Raw genomic sequence first — 20,634 nt, forward strand, 5'->3', positions numbered from 1 at the left:
AGGCATCCCTTGTCTGATATGCGGCCATATTTCTAGTGCATGTATTTCATCAACCATGTTTGCCTTAGCAACCTTTTCCAAAGCCAACATGTGCGAGTGCCCCGAGGAATTATCTCTCAACGAGGACGCATTATTGAAATCACCACAGATAAAGGCATTGTGCAACCATGGATAAGCTCTAATTTCAGTCCATAAGGTAACCCGCTTGGCAGACACTGTGTGTGCATAGACTGTAGCAAACTCAAAAATTTTCCCGTGCAACAAACATTGTACAACCAACCAGCATCCAGCTGGATCATTGAATGCAAGAGTTGGGTGTAGTTCATTGCGAACCATGATAAACACACCAGAGTAGTCCCCTGTGCGTGCATAAAAAATGGTATATCTTGCAAAGAAACCTAAAAATTGGTATATCATGCAAAGAAACCTAATTGACCAGTAAATTCATGTTGATTGTGCTCTTGCAAAGATATCACATCTGACTCTTTAGGGACAGCCGAGGGAGGCGGCTGCGATTGCGGTTCGGAACATTTTGACTGCATATGTCCAAATTTCCCACATTGGAAACACGCGCCTGCAAACTTTCCCGTAAGGCGTTTCTCCTATAACGTGGTCCCCTGAGTGAATGACAATGCCTGGAAGAATGGGTTTGTCAGTATCCCACAATATACAAAATTGATTCATGTTTCCATTCATTCTTGGGGGGGGGGGGGGGGGGGGGGGGGGCGCGGGGCGCAAACTACTTTCCCCAATCCTTCCGCAATTGTAGGAAGCGTGTCTCCACGTGGAGGGAAAGTCTACAACCTCGACCCATACCAGGCATTTACGTCTTATCAAACTTTGGAAATCCCTTGTGAGTGACCAAGGCAACACATGCACCATTTGTGTGTTGAACATAAGAGGAGACATCTCCAACAGTTGATTTTTTGCATCATTGTTTGAAAGCAAGACCTAATAAAGCCCGTAGGCACCAAAGAAAACTACCTGCACCGCATGTTTTTTCAGGACGGATACTATCCACTGAGCCACATCTTGCTAGGGAAAAACAGAATGACTGCATTTTGCACCTACTGCTTCATTGGGTCCATGTGATCCTGTGCTGGAATCTGAAATTTGAGGTTTGGCAAGGGACCCTCCCATGTCTTCCTTGCTTAAGCAAATTCTTCTGACAAACTCTCGTGCAAGCATCAACCATCTTCATCTACCCGATTCCCCATGTCTTTCCTGTGTTTGTAGGAGAAAATCCACTCCAAAGAAGTAGACATAAAAGGGAAACTGCTCACATAGTATATACACACACCCACACACACATACAATCTCTCTCACACCCAACTCTCACACACACACACAGGCACTAGGTAGGAGAAAACACAGAGAGGAAGAAGGATAGGTAAATCGAGGCAACGAAACAGGCTTGTAGATCGGCTTCCGTAGAGCTGATGCAGGGTAGTCGGGGTCACGGAAGGAAGCGATTTAGGCGATGAGTAGGCCTGCAGAGACTTGTGCGGCAATAGATACACGCAATAGGCGCCGTCGAAAATTCCCAGCAGGTACAGTCAGGCTCACGAACACCGTCGTTGCTGGAGACGTAGGGCTATGAAGAGCGCGCAACGCACACAGGCGACCTCTCTCTCTGCAGCGTGCACAGGCCGTCACACACTGTAGGGAAAACACACACAGACACACACACACATATGTCTATGTATATGTATATATATTCAAATATATATTTACACACTTTTTTTTTGCAAAACACTCTCTATATTAATGTACAAAGTGAAGCCCTGAAAGAGGAATCTTCACTATGATATACATGAAGGAACAGTGGAAAAACAAATCAAACTGAGCTTGATCAATCTGTTGTAACTGATAGCTGTCATGCCAAGATTGTTGTAAAGATTGACGGAAGTAGAACTACGTATCAGTCTTAGATGAATGGAAAATCAATTGATTGCGGGCAACCCATATAGTCCATAGTGCTGCCAGGTAATAAAGATAGCATATTTATCCATTCAGTGTGCATATTTTCCCTACATCCAAAAGTTCCTGGAAAAAGTGATCCTAGCAAATCTTACCACAAGTAAACGAGAGAGTCTTCGCAAAAAAGATATACTGTCTGGACATACCAAAATAAATACCACACTTTCTTAGCTAAAAGATTCTTTTCGTTTTCAGATAGAATTTTCTTTTCTGAGCTTCATGCGCATGTAATGTTTGCCATGCTTTCTTGATATTCAAGGTTGAGAAGATACAGCTGAGGTCTGATGTTTTTTTTTGCAGATTGGCATATGCAACATTCAACTGTTTGGATACTAATTCACCTTGTGATCGAACAGCTGCAGGACAAAGTAAGATGGTAGTTTTTGGCATCAAACATTCCTTAATGTGTGTGTATGGGGCGCACGCGCATGTGTGGACATGTATGTCTGTGCATGTGTATCATGAAAATTGTAACCAAGAGAGGGGAATGGGAGAAAGAGCAACGCAAAGACAAGAAAAGGTAAGCATGTGCATCTAACTATAGACCACAAAGGCTCTATTATGAGTCTTTCTGTTAGCCCTTAGAGCTCAAACAGAAGCTGCAGAGATCCTGAGCAAGCAATGCTAGGATTATATGTCGCACACTATGTCAAGGCGCCAACTATTCAAATGTTATCCCAAACTATCACTCAGACTCCAGTGACAAAGTCCTAACTGGGGTGGCACAATCTAGCCTTATGCATGAATCAACTCTATCATTCTATGGATTTTCAAGATCCATATTTATCTGGCATGACCTTGATCCTTTCTTTGGCACCAAATTGTAAGTAGCACCCTCTAAAATCTCCAGACACAGCAGCTACAAAGTCCTAACTAGGGCATCTTGCGAGAAAAGTATTAATTTCAAAGACTTTTCACAATTCACCAGAAGGAAGTTGTAACCCTGTATGAAAAAGGAAGCTGTAAGAAGTATTTGTTTCTTTTCAGACTTTATAGTGGTAGATAGAGCACTAGATTTTCGAACTCATAATTCGATTGAAAGCATGTCAATCAGAAAAGCATTGCAAATTAGAATCAAGCAACATTACTGTCAGCTGCATCCCACAACTTAATAAACTAGCAGAGTAAAGAAAGACACTGTTAAATTTTTTTTGAAATATTTCTTAAGCGATCATGTTTAAAACCTATGTCATTCTCACTCGCATGTGATCTCCGATTAAGCCTAATTCACAAATGAGCATCAGAGCATGTTAACTCAATCTCTCCCCTTAGTAAAATTGAGTCTCATACAAGCTTGGGAGCCTCAATCTTTCTTCCAGCTGCTGACTAACAAGCACAAGAATGAAGCTGAATAGCTGTCACTATAATAGTCAACTGAGCACCCCCAACAACACCAGAGATGGAGCCAGTTAAATAGAAGGATTCCCATATCACTAATTCCACTAATAAAGGAAATCGTTTTCCAACCAAGGACCCTTTTATGACACCCCTATGCTCTGAGTCCACCAAACCAATACCTCTGGTCCAAGATTTCAACCATCTCGTCAATGCCAACTCACAGCCTTCCAATTCATAGGCTTCAAGCTGGACGCTCCAAAGAAGGGGCACTTTTTACACTAGGTTTGTTTCCAGTTGAAATTATTGAAACAAAAAAATATGCTTCATCAAAACGAAATCTCTCAAATGTTTCTAGGTTGAAATGTTTTGAACACAGTGAGTGACGAAACTTATTTAAAAAAACACGTTTTGCCGAATTTTTGAAAATTATATGCATACATACATACATATGTATGCATGTATATGTAAGGAACCTTTTCTGCATGAATTTTACCTCTCTTTTTGCCCCCAATAGCTCTTTGATGTGTGTACCTAGGGAATCTTTTCTGCATGAATTTTACCTCTCTTTCTTGTTGATTGCACCTAGATTTGGCCCCGCATCCATTTACTTCACTCTTTTCTCTTTTCCATTAGCTTCTTCTCTTCATTTTCTTCTCAACTTCTCCCTTTTCTTCCTCTTCCTCTTTTTTCTCATCTTTTCCTCTTGGTTTTCGTCTTCTCCCTTCCTTGGTTGCACAGCGCACCAAGACGGAGGTGGAAGAAAATGCTAAGTGGATTGATGTGGTAAAAAAGCACACAGGAATGCCAGACAATAAAGCGGAGGTGATGAATGCAACCCTCGAAGAAGAGGCTAAACGGCGAGCCAAGCCCTACATGTACAGGTTACAGGGTGGGGGGAGAAAGGCACTCCTCAAGAAGATGCTAAGACACTGAGTACAACGATAGGAGCCACAGAGATTCCTATAGCAGAGGCCTAGAGAGTGGGAAAGGATGCCACCAGAGCATGAGCATTGATATTGAAATTTGCAGATATGGATAAGAAGGCCTTTCTCGCCAAGAGGGCCGCACTTAAGGGGGAGAAAATTTATCTAGATGAGGATCTTACTCCGGGCTAGGTAGCACACCGGAAGGATAACATGCCTCGAGTGTTCGAAGCACGTAAGGAGGGGAATTGGGCTGTACATAGAGATGGGCAAGTATTCATCCAGGAGCGCTGGTCATCCTGACGGGGCGCGGCCTATGGGACCTTGAAGTTATCGGTGTGGAATTGCAATGGAGCCCTGCGGGTAGATGCAGGGTACTTCGAGGACAGTTTCAAAGGTCGGGATATTGCCATGTATACAAAGACACACCAATGTGCAAGGAGTAAATTAGCGGAGGTTCTTGGGTATAGATGGGAATCAATATGTCGACCCCAACCATGCATAGCAGGGGGGGACTAGAGGAAGTGGGGGGGTAGCAGTACTGTTAAGGGAGGGCTTACGGGAGGCAGAACATGTGATGCATAGAGGTGCAGACGCACGCTACATGTGGATCAAAGTGAGCACAAATAGACCTCGGGACATTTACATAGCAGTATGCTACTTCCCACTGGCACATTCCAGATACGCTATGTCGGGAGAATCACCATATATGCCGCTCTACGAGGACATCATGAGATTTGCAAGCTTGGGAGATGTACTACTAACGGGGGATTTTAATGCACGAATAGGCTGGGAACAATCAGCTCTATATGCTATGGATGAGCCCATGTACCGCGAGCTAGCAACGGATGAGATAGGGATGCAAAGATCTGCCTTTGCCTAGGACATAGGAGAGGTGACAGAATATGGGAGACGCTTCCTAGCTTTGGGGAGTGCACATGGGCTAGTTATCTATAATGGCCTATCCCGTTGGCCAGGTTCAGATGCTCTCACATGCTGGAACAAAAAGGGAGGAGCTAGTACAGTGGATTACCTGATGGGCTCACCAACCTTGATACATGATATACAGGATCTCTCCATTTCGGGCAGACCCATTGGGATAGCAGCAGACCATGCATATTTGACATTTTCTGTGACTTGTGGATATGTTAGAGACACACCACCCTCTGGTCATACCAGATACCCAAGATATAACTTTACTCGGGAGACCTCTAGTGTATATGGCAGTGCATTATATGATGGTATGTTCGCTCTTGACCCGAGCAGTCCACTTGATGAGCTTACGAAAGGTTTGGCAGATGTATTACATGGTTCAGCAGCATATGCTTTCCCGTATACCCCCCCTCTTTCTACCCCTCCTCGCCATACGGCCCCACATAATGGTTGGTACGATGATGAATGTCGCGAGACTCGTGACCGCTTGCAGCGGGAGATCACCCTTGGCATCCACACACATAGACAAGCTAGAACGCTCTTCAAAGGCCTTGTGTGGAAGAAGAAGCGGGATTACCTGGCCAAGCTTGAGATGGAGATATACCAACTATTTTTGGGGCAGGACAGCAAGAGAGCGTGGAAGATGTTCCATGAGCGACAGCCACCCACACCTATCACAACACCTGAGGCAGGGCATGAATATGCAGGAACTTTATATGAAGTACTACACCCCTCATCCGTCAGCGTCCCGCCCGGATCATAGTACTTTTGTCACCATTCGGATGGTTTTGGATGCTTTTGATAGACTACGTAATGGAAGAGCCCAAGACTAGGATGGTTTGGTAGCATAACATTTTTCACATGCCACAGATGTATTGGCACCACTGCTAGTACACATGTTTAACAGGGCCATTTGTGAAGGTTTCCCAGACAGTTGGTCGGCACATACTATTGTACCTCTATTTAAGAGTGGTGACCCCATGATACCAGGGAACTACAGGACCATCATGATTGGCCATTGCTTGGCCAAGATATTCGGATCTATTTTGGATCGAGAGTTGAGTAGATGGGCTGAGACACATGGACTCAGAGCACCTGGGCAGGCAGGTTTCAGATGAGGTTTCACGACTTTGGATCACATATTTACCCTCAGGGATCTCATTGAGGAGGGACGAGCACGGGGGAAGAGGATATATTGCTGCTTTGTGGACTTCCGCAAAGCCTTTGACACAGTGCCACGTGCCAGACTCATGAGGAGATTGCATGACATTGGTGTTCTTGAGGAGTTGCTGTGGGGCATTTATGCATTATATGAGGCGGTGATAGGTAGAGTACGGACTCCCGGAGGCATGTTGGATACAGTGAACTAGCACCATTGGGGTGAAGCAGGGATGCACTGTCACCCACCCTCTTTGGACTTTACATTGATGAGATATCCGACTACATTGACAAGATGGGGGGGCAGGGGGCCAGTCTGGCAGGGGTTTGGATACCCATACTGCTATATGCCAATGACATTGTACTTATTGCAGACTCCCCGAAGGGTTTGCAACAGCATTTGGATGCTTTGCAATCGTTTTGTGCAGATAGGGACCTCACAGTAAACCTTGGGAGGGAAGACTAAGATTATGGTCTTCAATACCGGGTGACTAGATCCGACCATCAGTTCACTTTTAGAGGTGAATCAGTGAAGTACACCAGATCATATGTGTATCTAGGAGTTACATTCAGCAAACCACAGTTCTCTAATAGGCAGGCAACAGAGACTAGATTGGCACGTGGATATGCAGCCCTAGGGGCACTAGAGAGACAATGTGCCTACATACAGTTTCAGTAGCCGCGCACCAAACTCTGGTTGTTTCACACATTGGTCACACCTACACTCTTATATGGCTCACCCATATGGGGACCCACACGAGGAGGGAACCGCTTGTCGACCAAGTCAGACCAGAGAGAGATTTCTATGATGGATGGCAGGTACTAGATAAACCACTGGTGACTATGATTGCACGCATGATTCGGAGCAAACCATCGCTACCTCATGAGATTATCAAAGCAGAGATAGCAGCCGCACCAGTGGTTATCGAAGCCCTGTTCTAGTCAGTGACATTTTTGCTGAGGATATGGGAGCTCCCCAGATAGAGATACCCACGCCTAGCACTTATCTCTTCCAGGTAGTTAGCAGCAAATGGCGATACACGATGTTGGTATGTCCAAATGAGACAGAGGAACACTACATTTGCCGATGTACAGTCTATTATGAGATCGGAGGGAGATATCACTGCCTCTTCTGAGAGGGTTTTGGGCCGTTACGCAGGGTCATGGAGTTTGAGGCTCAGAGATGCCTAGGATTGTTTCTACTTGAGCTCAGGAGACAGAGAAACCCTCTAGGCATTCAGGAGGCCGAGCCATGATGTACCTAGACGACAGAGGACCCTGACAGATTTCTTCGGCACCAGCACCAGCAACCCAGCCCACACACCTCCTGATACCTCCTCCATTGGGCCATCAGGGCACCGACCACGCTCCCAGGGAGTCACCACTGATAGAGCAATTATCTTATGTCGTGCTCATCGGCCACGCCCACCAGGATCCCAACCACGGCATCCTCACCATCGCCAGATCAGAGCCATTAATGCTCGGCAGCGGAGGCGCCTACCTCGTTTCTACGACCTCTCCATTCTAGACAACCCCACGGCGGAGATACTTGATCTAAGGAGAGGGCAACACTTCAACTGATCAGCATACATGGATCTACCTGATATACATTTTTCAGTATTTTCCAGTATTTTCTACTCAGTATCATCTCGGAGTCTTACAATTTTGTTCTTATAACTGTAGGACAATCAGTTTATTGTACTTTTTAGTCTCATTTAGTTGTTCTCTTTGATGAGACACCAACTTCAGATGTACTCTCAGTTTTGGTCTCATAGGCCACTATGGCCTCTTAGAGACGTTAATATATCATTTCATTTCATTTCTCTCTCTCTCAGGATGTGGGGGCCTTTGAGGACAGCTTCAAAGACAGGGACATCATCTTCTACTCGGAGACACATCAGGCCCCAGGCAGCACATTACCGAGAGTGGCGGGATACAAATGGGAGATGACTTGTAGACAGGAGGCCCATTCGAAGCATGGTGGTCGCGGATCTGGAGGAGTTGCAGTTCTTTTTAGAGAGGAGCTTCAACCACTCATCCATGTTATGCGCCGTGATGAAAGCGCGAGGTACATGTGGGTCAGAGTGAGGGCAGATGAGGGTAGACCCCGATACATTGCTATATGTTACTTTCCACCCACCACATCTCATTATGCAGCGCCCAAGGGGCAATCTCCATATATGATTCTAGATGAGGACATATGGGAGTTCTCCAAGGAGGGAAATGTTATCATACTTGGGGACTTCAATGCTCGAACAGCTCAGTACCAGACCTCCTTCTTTGACACTTCGGAGGAGATGTTGAGAGAGATAGATGTGGAGGAGATGTGTTTGACCCAGAGATCCACAGGATGAGGTGGAGTGTACTGAGTATGGGAGATACCTCTTGGAGATGGGGACTGCACATGGGCTGGCCATTTTAAATGGCCTAGAGAGGTATCCACTTGCCAGTGGCTTTACTTGCTTTCCACACAGACATGGGGCCAGCACAGTGGATTATGTTTTAGCCTCGCCGGCCTTCATCCCGAGTATCCAGGATTTTGCGATTGGCCCCAGGCCCATCGGAGTTACGGTGGATCATGCACTTCTCTCCTTTACGGTGGATTTCCACTACAGTACCTGCTAGGTTGAGCAGTCCTCCTATCACCCGAGATATACCTTTTGTAGTGAGACTGATGGAGAATACACTACAGAGATCTACAGCGTGTTGAGTGCAGAGGATCCACAGAGGCCATTAGCAGATCCTGACAGAGGCTTTACATACAGCTGCAGCGACGGCCTTCCCACACACGCAGCCCACAGTACGACCACGTCCTGGGAGCATGCCCCTGAATAGTTGGTATGATGATGACTATAGGGAGCTCACAGCTTGGCTACAGAGAGAGGTGGCCACAGGTGTTACTACATATAGACAGCCACGCATCATCTTCCGATGCCTCATTCGGCGGAAGAAGAGAGCATTCTTAGCTCGGCTGGAGAGAGACATGTATCAGCTGTTTTTGAGTCAGGATTCTGGGGAGGCCTAGAGATTGCTTAGAGAGCACCCCCCGCCTCCGGCCATTACCTCTCCAGATACATGGGGCGAGTATGCAACCTCCCTCTACACAATACCAGAGCAGCCACCACTACCAAACCCTCCAGAGCCCTGTCCACCCACTTCTACCTTCTAGCCGAGCATTTCATACATGCTACAGATATGATTGCAGACTTGCTAGCTCTCATGTTTAATAGAGCCATGTGTGAGGGGTTTCTTGGGACTTGGAGTACTTCCACGATTGTGCCGGTACTCAAGTCTGGAGATCCGAGCCTGCCGACTAACTACTGCACCATTATGATTGGTCACTCGCTGGCCAAGCTATATGCCTCTATTCTTGAGCAGGAGTTGAGCAGATGGACAGAGAGACAAGGGGTCCGGAGCTCAGGGACAGGCCGGTTTCAAGAGGAGATTCTCTACTTTGGATCATATCTTTACCCTCAGGGCTATCATTTAGGAGGGCAGAGCACATGGGAGGAGGATCTATTGTGGCTTTGTGGATTTCCACAAGGCCTTTGACACGATGCCCAGAGCTAGACTGATGCGCAGGCTGCAAGACTTGGGGGTTCCATGTGAGCTCATTTGGGGTATTATGGCACTTTATGAGACAGTAGTTGGGCAGGTGCGGACTTCAGAGGGTCTCTCCCAGCCAGTACACTCCACTATAGGGGTGAAACAGGGCTGCCCGCTCTCTCCAACTCTATTTGGACTATACATTGATGAGATCTCTGATAATATTGGGACACGAGGGGACAGAGGAGCCCAGTTGGTTGGCAGTTGGATACCTCTGCTCTTACATGCTGATGATATTGTGCTTATAGCAGACTCACCAGAGGGTATGCAGAGGCACTTGGATACTTTACATGCTTATGCACAAGATAGTGGGCTCTCAGTTAACCTTGGTAAGACCAAGGTTATGGTGTTTAATACTACAGTTCACTGGGTCTGGAGATCAGCGCCTATTTTCACATATGGGCAGGAGACAGTGGACTATGTTGACTCATACACATATCTTGGAGTGGTGTTCACTGGGCCCACATTTTCCATGAGGGAGGCAGCAAAGGCCAGATTGACTAGAGGATATGCAGCACTAGGAGGTCTAGAGAGGATGTGCTCATAGGTACAGTTTCAGGAGCCGTGCACTAAGCTGTGGCTTTTTGACACGCTGGTCACATCGGCGATGCTATATGGAGTACAGATCTGGGAGCCTAGCCTAGATCGTCACAGTCGATCAAGACACACATACGATGGCTGGAGATCGATGGAGAGACCACTTGTGTCCATGATCTCCAGGATGATTCAGGCTAAGGCCTCGGTACCCCATGAGATTATCAAAGCCGAGATGGGAGCACCACCGTTCGTAGTCGAGGCTCTTGCCAGATCATTGTCCTTTATTCATAGCATCTGGGAGCTTCCCCGACACCGGTATGCACGACTTGCTTTAGAGTCCTCTCATCAGCTAGCCATGGAGGGAGACACTTCATGTTGGTATGCGCAGATAGCATCCTGGTTTGAGCTCCATGGGTTCAGTTTAGACAGACTTCCACCCTTCCAGTACTCTCTGGAGGCACCCTCTCTCACCTTGACACATTCTGAGATTAGTAGAGTCATCAGACAGGACCTCATTCAGTTGGACACTAGGACATGGCCAGAGCCCTCACAAGAGTTGGGGACAAAGATGGCTTTCTATAGAGACCATCTTCTCCGCACCACTGAGGATGGCTTTATACTTAGACCGAGCTACATGGATACCCATCTATCTCATGGATTGAGGTGCGCCATTGGGCAGATCCGCACCTCTTCACATCAGTTAGAGATAGAGACAGGCAGATTTAGAGGCATACCTCCAAGGGACAGGATTTGTCAGATTTGTTGGATAGAGCCTGAGACGGAGGAGCACTACATCTGTCGCTGGACAGCAAATTATGAGATTCGAGGGCGCTACCATTGCCTTTTCAGAGAGGGACTTGGACCACTGGCTACAGTCATGGACTATTGTGATTAGGGATGCTTGGGTTTTTATCTCCTAGAGATCCGCAGGCTCAGAGAGTCCATTATCAGGAGCAAACGCCCGACTGGCAGGGAGTCCACACAGAGACACATTACTGATTTCTTTAGAGGGACTAACTGGGAGGACACACAGCCGACAGCCCAGCAACAAGCACCCCGTGGGACTCTAGTTGAGAGGACTATCTAGTTGGGCAGATCCAGACGCCCGAGGGTTCGCCGATCCTCACATCGGAGACGGTGCCTACACCGGAGGATTCAGAGCATCATTGCGAGGCATCGGGCTCGTCCGACCAGGCATCTCACTATGGCATATATCCAGGCCATCCGGCAAAGACCCATGCTAGAGCTCCTAGGATGATTACCACTCCAGCCATATACTGTTGTACTCACTCTCACTTTTGTACTCCCCCATATTTATGTATTCATGTATCCATGTACTCATGTACCCCATTTTGACTAGTTGCATTAGCTTCCCACTCTCCCTAGTTGCTGCTTCCGGATGCTCCCTACTGATGTATTGTAGGGCTAGATACTTACCTTCAGTTCTTTCTTTTCTTTTCCAGATAGTGTTTCAGATGTCACATGATTGTAACTTTGGTCTCATAAGTCACTTTGGCCTTTTGAAGACGTTAATATAACATTTCATTTCATTTCATTTCTCTCTCATGGCATGAGAATCCCCCTCCCCCTCCTATTTGCGTTGCACTATTGCATACGTCGTTCCGTTGTGCCCTGTTTGTGTTGCCGTGCGTTGTGCCTTGTTTGCTCTGCTTGTTGCACCTTGTTCACCTATTCATTGTGCGCCTCTTTTGTTGCATGTTCACTGGGCATGCCCATTTAACCTGTTGTTGCTTGTCTGCAACTTGATCTCGAGGAGGCACTGGGGCGAGAATGGCAGGTACACTGTTGAGCAGAGAATGAATAATAGCAAGAATGAATGGCAGGTACACCGTGCAAGAAGCCAGCATGGCGGTTGGAGGATAGGCGACTAGAAGGTCCGGCGAGAGGACTGATTAGCGGCACACAAGCAGAAGATAGGCACTGGGGGTCGCAGAGATGGTGGGAAAACCCCGACCAGAAGTGATTGGAATGGTGGGGAGGATATGAAACAAAGGCCGACCGGTTGGTGGCAAGGTCATGAGCATGGTAATAAGCAGACAACAGCAGCGATGATGAGCTTTGAAGAAGGTCGTGGGGCCAGACAATGATGACAAGCTACAAAGAAGGCTGAAGCAAGGTAGGGGTGAAACGGAAGTGAAGGGGATTGAGGAAAGGCAGGTGAGAGGAGTCGAGTCGAGGCAGTGGGTGGGGGTCGAGTAGAGGGGTGAAGATGGTAGCGTGGGTAGGAGAGGCAAGTTAAGAGGTAAACTAATACAGGTACCCATGTGAATCACAAAGGCCACAACAAATCAAGCAGACCAAGGCGCGAATAGCCCCAAGTCGACGGCGACCCACCTGTGAAAGCACTTGCTGCAGCCCACCAACCCAACCCCGAAAGCACCCCAGTAACACAACACTGATGACGAAACCCTAGAAACTAAAGAGCACAGGCAAAACCCTAAAAGGAAGACGCACAAAATGGAGATGGGGAAGGGGGAGATGGAATCACCCCTTCCCCAGCAGGATCGCCAAAAATCTACTCTATCTGTAGATGAACTAAGGACCTAACTACATAACGAGGACAAATGATCGATTGTATTCCGCCTTCAATTCTGTGAAAATATCCCTTTTTATACAAAATCACCAAGGCCTTACAATCCCTTTGTTTTATGGGATAACTCACACACACCACCTCCTTTCACATGTGGATACTGGACGAGATACCCCTCTACAACTGTGCGGAACGCTAGACACTTGGTTCTGGGACCAATCCAGAGAATCCCAACTTCTAGACCACATTGGGAGGCTTATGGGATCACCCTTGACATTCAGGGAGGGAGATTGTGGCACTCATACACGAAAAACGAAGATTTCCCTTTTATTTGGCTTTCTCTACATGGTGGTCTTGCCATCAACCAATGGAGATCGGTCATTGGCGCTAGCCCAGCTTGTCCGAGATGTGCAAAAGCTTTAGAGACAGTTTATCATTGCTTATGGGAGTGCTGGGAGGCACACAGGATTTTTTGGAAGGAGGATAAGGAGGGACGCCTACATTTGTTTTGGTGCTATTGTTTGGTTGATAGAGTCGGGCCCATAAATCAGGTTTGAAGGGAACGACGGAAAGATGATAATGAGGGTTACCCAGGGAGTGGGTCAGCGGTGTTGTCTTCAAGACATGCCAGAGTTAGGCTATGTACCTCCACCAAAGAGGTTGGACACTGCATGGGATATTATTGCTAGCATGATAGCTACGCACATATGGAAGGCTAGATGCACTTAGACCATGGAGGGCACTTTGGTTTACGATATGCAGGGCATTTGCAGGATCTGATATGATATTATCCACATGCTCAAGGCCATTTGGGCCAGGATTCAGGGATCTTCGAGAGTTGCAGAGAGGAAACGTGGCCAATTCATGAGAGAATGGGATCATGACATTTTTTTCTCTCATATGGGGCCTTGCTGGCAGCACAAGGCACCCGTTGGTTGAGATTTCCGCCTTGCTTGGTCTGAAATCTCCTTCCTGTAAAATTTTTTCATACTTAGTAGAAGTCTCTTTTCCGGAAAAAAAAGATTGCATGTGCACATAGGTAGTGAGCTCTTGTTCCACTTTTGTGAAATAATTAGATGTTTTCATGTGAACGTGAGGTGGTGAGATCTCTTGCATTTTGTTAACATCATTTGATCTAGCTCCAACAGCGAGGAGGGAGGGAGGGAGGGAGGGAGGGAGGGAAATGCACCAGTGGACGGGGTTTAAAAAGATGAAAAGTAGAGCTTGTAATGCACAGATTCTTGTTGTGATAACCTTCAAAGATGATACTTAAATGCTGATTTCAATTTTGATGCTGAAATTGGCTACGATAGATGCACGATTTTCAATCAACTGTGGAGGTCCAGCAGTCACTGCGGTTTCAAGCCAAACCATTTACAGTGCCGATAGTGAGACACTTGGAAATTCTAGTTATTTCCAAAGTGATGATGGAACATGGGGAGTCAGCAACACTGGATATAATAATGTTGCCAATTTTGCCACTATCTTGTCAACGACATCCAACATCCAAAATACTCTTGATCAAGATTTATATAAGACAGCAAGGGGTGCTGCCAGCTCCTTGAGATACTATGGAGCTGGCATGCCAAATGGTGTTTATAATGTTGAGCTCCATTTTGCAGAGATAGCCATAACGGCTGATGACACTTGGAAAAGCCGAGGACGAAGAATATTTGACGTCTATATACAGGTATGAGTTACATTTATGGTTAAAACATTGACCTGAAATTCTCTCTCTTTCTTTTCTCACGTACGCACGCACATGCACATGCAACCTCACATGCATACCACACATGTGCACGTGCACATGCTCGTACTTGTAAGAAAACATTTTTGACAGGAATATAGAGAGTGATGTTACTACAATTCGGTGAATTTTTGACATATATTGTGCCATGCTATGACTGACATAATGTGCTTGCAAAATTCTGCAGGGATTTAGAGTCTTGAAAGACTTTGACATTCATACGGCAGCGAATGGTTCATTCATAGCTTTGGTCAAAAACTTTTCAACTGAGGTCACAGATAATGTGCTTGGAGTTCATTCTTATGGTCCGGAAAGGGTACATGTTGCAGCCCAACTAGATGGACATACGGACCCCTCATTTCAGCAATACATGTGTATGCTGGTATCCCTTCACTCCTACATTGTTTTTTTGGTATTGTGAGAGTGTCACTGAATTACATGCCAAACACAGTACCTCCACTTTGGGAGGAAAGGGTGCTACCCCTGAGCTATCGCCTGTGTGTATGCTGGTCCCTTCACTCCCACATTGTTTTTTGGTATTGCAAGAGTTGGTACTGAATTACATGCCAACCCAGTACCTCCACTTTGGGAGGCAAGGGCGCTACCCCCTGAGCTATAGCCTGTGTGTACACTGGTATCCTTCCATTTATTGGAAATTATTAGAAGAAAGAAGACTTAATTTAATGAAGGCTCAAAACAGGCTTGGAAGAGCAAGAGAGCTGGAGAGCCTGAGTAACCTCACTTTCTGCACCACCTGTTCTGCCTCTCTCTCCCTGCCTGCTTCTTCCTTATTACCATGCAGCTTCTCCCTGCCGTCCCTCCTCTGCCCACCTCTGTTTCGTATGCTATGCACCCCCTCTTGCGCATCCCCACACTTCCTTCACCCCCGCCCACCCTCCCTCCCACACCCCTTCCGTGGGCCCCCCCTCCTGCATCCCTACACCGCCCCCGCCCCCCTCCCCTCCCCCTCGTGCATCCCTACCCCACCCCCCCTCTCGCGCATCCGTTGCTACAAGTACACTTCCTTCACCCAACCACCCTCCCTCACACACCCCTTCCGTGGGCCCCCCCCTTGTGCATCCCCCCCCCCCCCTCTCTTCTCGCGCACCTTCTCACACCCCTCACGCACCCTCCTCGCACCCTCTGTGCACCCTAGCCCCTTGCCCCCTCGCGCACCCTCTGTGAACCCCACCCCCTCGCGTACCCTCCTCACACCTCCCCCCCCGCCCCCCATTGTGCACCCTCCTCACACCCTCTGCGAACCCCACCCCCTCGCGCACCCTCCCCCCACCCCTTTGCAAACCCCTCCTCACCCCCCCCCTCCTTCCGCACCCCCTCCATCTTTGCACCCCACCACCACCCTCCTCGCGCACCCCCTCCATCTTCGCATCCGCACCCTTCTTCCTTCGCGTTTTTCCTCTACGCACCCCGTCCACCCCCTCGTGCATCCCTTGCTTCACAGCCCCGCCCCTCTCTTGCGCACCCCCACCACTATCCTCCACCATCTTACTTTCTTCGCCTCTTCTTCACCATGGATTCCTCCAGCCCCCTCAACTACTCCATCCTGAAGCCTCCCTGCCCCCTTCCTTCCCATCCAGGCGGGCGCCCCAGCCACAACCTGTGCCAAAACCTGCCCACTTCACTCGTGCGGCCCGTCCCCCTACTGCCACTCATCTCCATTACTTTGACAACGACCTGCAGTTAAACAACCTCCACATATCTTCTTCACCCACCACCACCCCCACCAACTCCTCTTACTTTGCTCCTGATGACGGCTCCGCTCCGGAAGCGAGGCCGATGATCCCACTTATGTTCCTGTTACACACCCTCCATCTGTCTCTTCCAATACCCTTCCCTTCGTGGTCACGCCCTTCCCTATCACCTCTCACCACACCTCCCACTGCTACTCTTTTCGAATTAACTTCCATGAGCCACATCCCTTTCCATGTCCTCCTGTCACCACTCTCTTCACTTCCAATTAGCTTGCTTCTCTTGGCCTGACAGGTCTCGCATCCTTGCCCCTTCCAACCGGTTACCCCTCTCTCTGCGCATCCCTCATCCGTAATTTTCCATCTTTCGGCCATCCTTCCCTCCTCGATCGCCTCTCTGCCCAGCACATCTCTGCCCTCCTTGGTCCCCAAACCCCTCCGTGGCCCACCGCAATTCCACCACCATGATTACCGGCAAATCGTCCACTGAACTTAAGTGCCGCCACCATCTCCCTCCTCCATGGTTCTGGTTCCTCTCCATCCGACCCACGCAACCTCCACCTCTACAACTTCCACTACTACTTCCACTTCCGCGACATCCCTTCCACCCCTCGCCCTCTCATCTCGACCCATGCCACGGAGGCTTTCTCCTGCCCCTACACCGCCACACCCTTTCCCTTCGGCCACTTCATCTACGAATCCATCCGGCCAAATGCCGTCACTTCCGCATCCAGTACACGCTCCGAATGGCTTCAACTTCCCCTGGGGCTCCGTCTGCTTCCTCACTGCCATCCTTCTTCGCCTTGCCCACAGACAGCATCCCTTCTCCACCTCGCCATCAGCACCATCGGATTCGGGCACGGTACGTCAAGATTCCCCTCGCCCTCGCTAACGCCAACGGCCCACCCCTTGCAACCCCAACCCCATGGTCACCTTTGCTTCCTTCTCCCCCATGGTTGCTGCCACCTCTGCCAATGAACAAAGTTGCATTACTTGGGACACCATAGCCTAGGCCATGGAAACCGGGGCCGGTGCTCCACGTTGAGGAGGATGGCACAGCCCAGACGCTAAGATTGTCCAACTCCCAGGTGACTGCTATCTCGAGGTTCCAATGGCCCCTTGGACTCTAGTAACCCCATAGATAATTACTGGAGCTTGTTGGCATGTACTGTTGTGAAGGCTAGCGATTATGCAACAGCATCAAGCAGCATTTCTTTAGCTCAGGGCCCTTTTTCTTCTGAGGTGACGGCGGCATTGTTTGGTACTTCAGCTCCTAATGTGGCTTTTTCTCTCACTCATACATTGCAGTTTCCCTCCAAGGGTGGCCAGCCATGGAGGGAGATCCCCTCCCCCACCCCCTTCTCCCCCAAAATCTTTGTACATTCCATCTTTGTACATTCCACATTCTTTGTAATCTTCTTTGTAGTCATCTCTTCGTTGAGCATATGTTTCTGCTTTCTGAATTATGAAAGGATCTTTAATTTTAAAAAAGGGGAAGAACAAGAAGAAGAAGGTGCAAAACAATTGAGGAACTATGATAACAAGCATGACTTCACATTTCTTGAGTCCACCTCATCTTTGTTATGCATAGCATTACATTGTGAAGGTTTAACATAGTGATTACTATGGAACAGACTTTGACGTGCATACCCAGCCTCGTCTTCTAGTCGAAATGTTCTCGTGATTGTGGGACCACTTTTAGCTGGACTTTTGATTGGTTTTCTTATAATTTGTATCCTATGGAGGAGAAAGTTTTTCAAGTCCAGAGGTCGAAGATCAGGTAAAGAAGTAATTTTGATGGTGTTCTTTTCAAGGCCCTTGCTATGCTCTCTTGGGTAATTCTTCGAAACAGTTGATTTCTTACAATTCTGTGTTGATACTTCACATGGTCATGACACATCTGGCTTCAACAGAGCTTTCCAGAATGGAAGCAAAGCCTCACATCTATACATACAATGAGTTGAGAGTTGCTACAGAAGGCTTCCATATGAAAAACAAGCTCGGTGAAGGAGGTTTTGGATCTGTTTTCAAGGTAACTTTCTCCATGCATCTGAAGTACATGCATTCCATGGTTATTATTCTCTCCTTTTTGTAAACTTCATAAAGTAAAACCTCAAAATACCAGTCCAAAACAAGATCATGTGTTGGACATTTATGCAAGGGGCATCTATGATGTTAAAGAAATCTATTAGTATTGGATGAGTAAAGGGCTTTCTTGGATCTGACATGGAAAATTTTCTGATTGAAAGATTAATGGGTTTTTAAACAAGTTCACAATCCCCACACTTTTGCCTCACTTTTGGAGCACTATCCACCTTAGTGAGGGACCTATCACGATTGACTTGCCAGCATCATCTTTCTTCCTGTGCCTATTCTGTGGGTACATCAATTGTATGTTTTCTTAAGGGTATCAAAATCATCTCCCAAAGGCTAATTGCAGGTCCTTTCAACTCGTGCCGATTATGTGGGTACAATAATTGTGTATATTCTTAAGAGTATCAAAGTCCTGCCCCAAAGGCTAATTGCAAGTCCTTCCAACTCACATGATTTTCTTCTTTTTCCGGAAGCACTCACCCATCACATTCCTTGTTTGATGATTTGCATGCTGTTTGATGTAAGGTTGAAGAAACAATGTGCATGCCCCATCATGTTCCTTGTAATATTTTTGTGAGATTTATATGCGGATGTATTGATGTGCAACGAGTAAGACAAAGGATTATTGTTCTCGTGTCTCTCATGCTAGCAAATCACTACACTAGAGGGTGGGCGATAGCGGGCATCCCTGCTTCACCCCTATCGTGCTGGTCACCCTATCAGATAGTCCGCCTGGAGCTCAGACGCTGCCTGTCTCATAGACTCAAAGCATATATCCCCCATTGCTTATCCTCGGGTACCTCAATGTCATGCAATCTGTGCATAAGCCTGGCACATGGTACGGTATCGAAGGCTTTGCTGTAGTCCACAAAGCAGCAGTATCTCCTTCTCTTCTATGCCCTGCCCTCTTCAATAAGTGCCCGAAGTGTCAGTATGTGATCTAAGGTAGTAAATCCTCTCCTGAAGCCAGCCTGTCCATGTGCTCGATGACCATGCCTCTCTACCCATCGGCTCAGCTCCGCCGACTCCAATATAGAGCCATATAATTTGGCCAAGTAATGACCAATCATGATCGTGCTATGTAGTTGCCTGGTACCATGGGGTCCCCACTCTTAAAGAGTGGTACAATGATATGCTCTGTCCAGCTTGTCAGGAAACCCACACAAATGGCACGATTAAACACATGTACGATGAGCGGAGCCAAAGTGTCTCGTGCATATAAGAAGTGCTCTCCAACTAGCCCATCATGATCCTGTGCCTTTCCATTCTGTAACCTGTCTATCGCATCTAGCACCATCCGCATAGTAAAAAAGGTGCTGCTAGCGCAGTGGAGGGGGGGTGGGGGGCTGTCCTGGTGCATTATATAGCTCTCTAGCATAAGTATGCCATGCCTCAGGTGCAGTAATCGGAGTACCAGGCTGTCTCTCTTGAAACATCTTCCATGCCCTCTTGTTGTCCTTCCCAGGGAAGAGTTGGTAGATCTCCTCCTCTAGCTTAGCCAGATAGGCTCGTTTCTTCCTCCGCACAAGGCGCCGAAAGATCATCCTGGCTTGTCTATGCGTGTGAGATCTCCTCCTCTAGCTTAGCCAGATAGGCTCGTTTCTTCCTCCGCACAAGGCGCCGAAAGATCATCCTGGCTTGTCTATGCGTGTGAGACCCAATGGCAATCTCACGCTGTAGCTGTGCTCGTGTCTCACGACACTCATCATCATACCAACTGTTCTGTGGGTGGGTGGATGTGCGTGGCTGAGGGCGGAAAACTGATTCTGATCTATAACCCCGGACGTCAGGAAGCCTCTTGTTTATGCACTGATGGGTCTCCGTATACATAGCAATATCATTGTGTCTGAAAGTATCCTCAAAGTATCCTGCATCTGTTCTAAGGGCTCCGTTGCAATTCCACACATAGGCCGCGCACCGTCAAGCGGGCTTCCTCTCTGTAATGATGACTCGGCCATCTCTGTATACCGCCCATTTTCCCTCTTTCCTTGCCTCAAGCACACACGGCATGTGTTCCTTCCGGTGTGCTATCTGTGCCGGTGTAAGGTCCTCATCTAA

The 20,634-nt window shown here is 47.7% G+C and overlaps 1 protein-coding gene across 1 annotated transcript in view; it reads left to right on the forward strand.

The window, feature by feature from the left end:
- The window catches only part of LOC147604323 (putative LRR receptor-like serine/threonine-protein kinase At1g56140), a 149,406-nt gene that overhangs the window by 83,102 nt on the left and 45,670 nt on the right, over positions 1–20,634 (forward strand). Inside the window, exons 16-20 of the mRNA XM_086795665.1 lie at positions 2,281–2,348; positions 14,340–14,716; positions 14,961–15,155; positions 18,124–18,262; positions 18,396–18,514. Coding sequence (XP_086651791.1) covers positions 2,281–2,348; positions 14,340–14,716; positions 14,961–15,155; positions 18,124–18,262; positions 18,396–18,514 — 898 coding nt within the window. The remainder of the gene's footprint in view (positions 1–2,280; positions 2,349–14,339; positions 14,717–14,960; positions 15,156–18,123; positions 18,263–18,395; positions 18,515–20,634) is intronic.

The sequence above is a fragment of the Cibotium barometz genome, chromosome 62, assembly GCF_041138505.1.
Source record: "Cibotium barometz isolate CiBa-2024 chromosome 62, ASM4113850v1, whole genome shotgun sequence".
NCBI classification, from domain to species: Eukaryota; Viridiplantae; Streptophyta; class Polypodiopsida; order Cyatheales; family Cibotiaceae; genus Cibotium; species Cibotium barometz.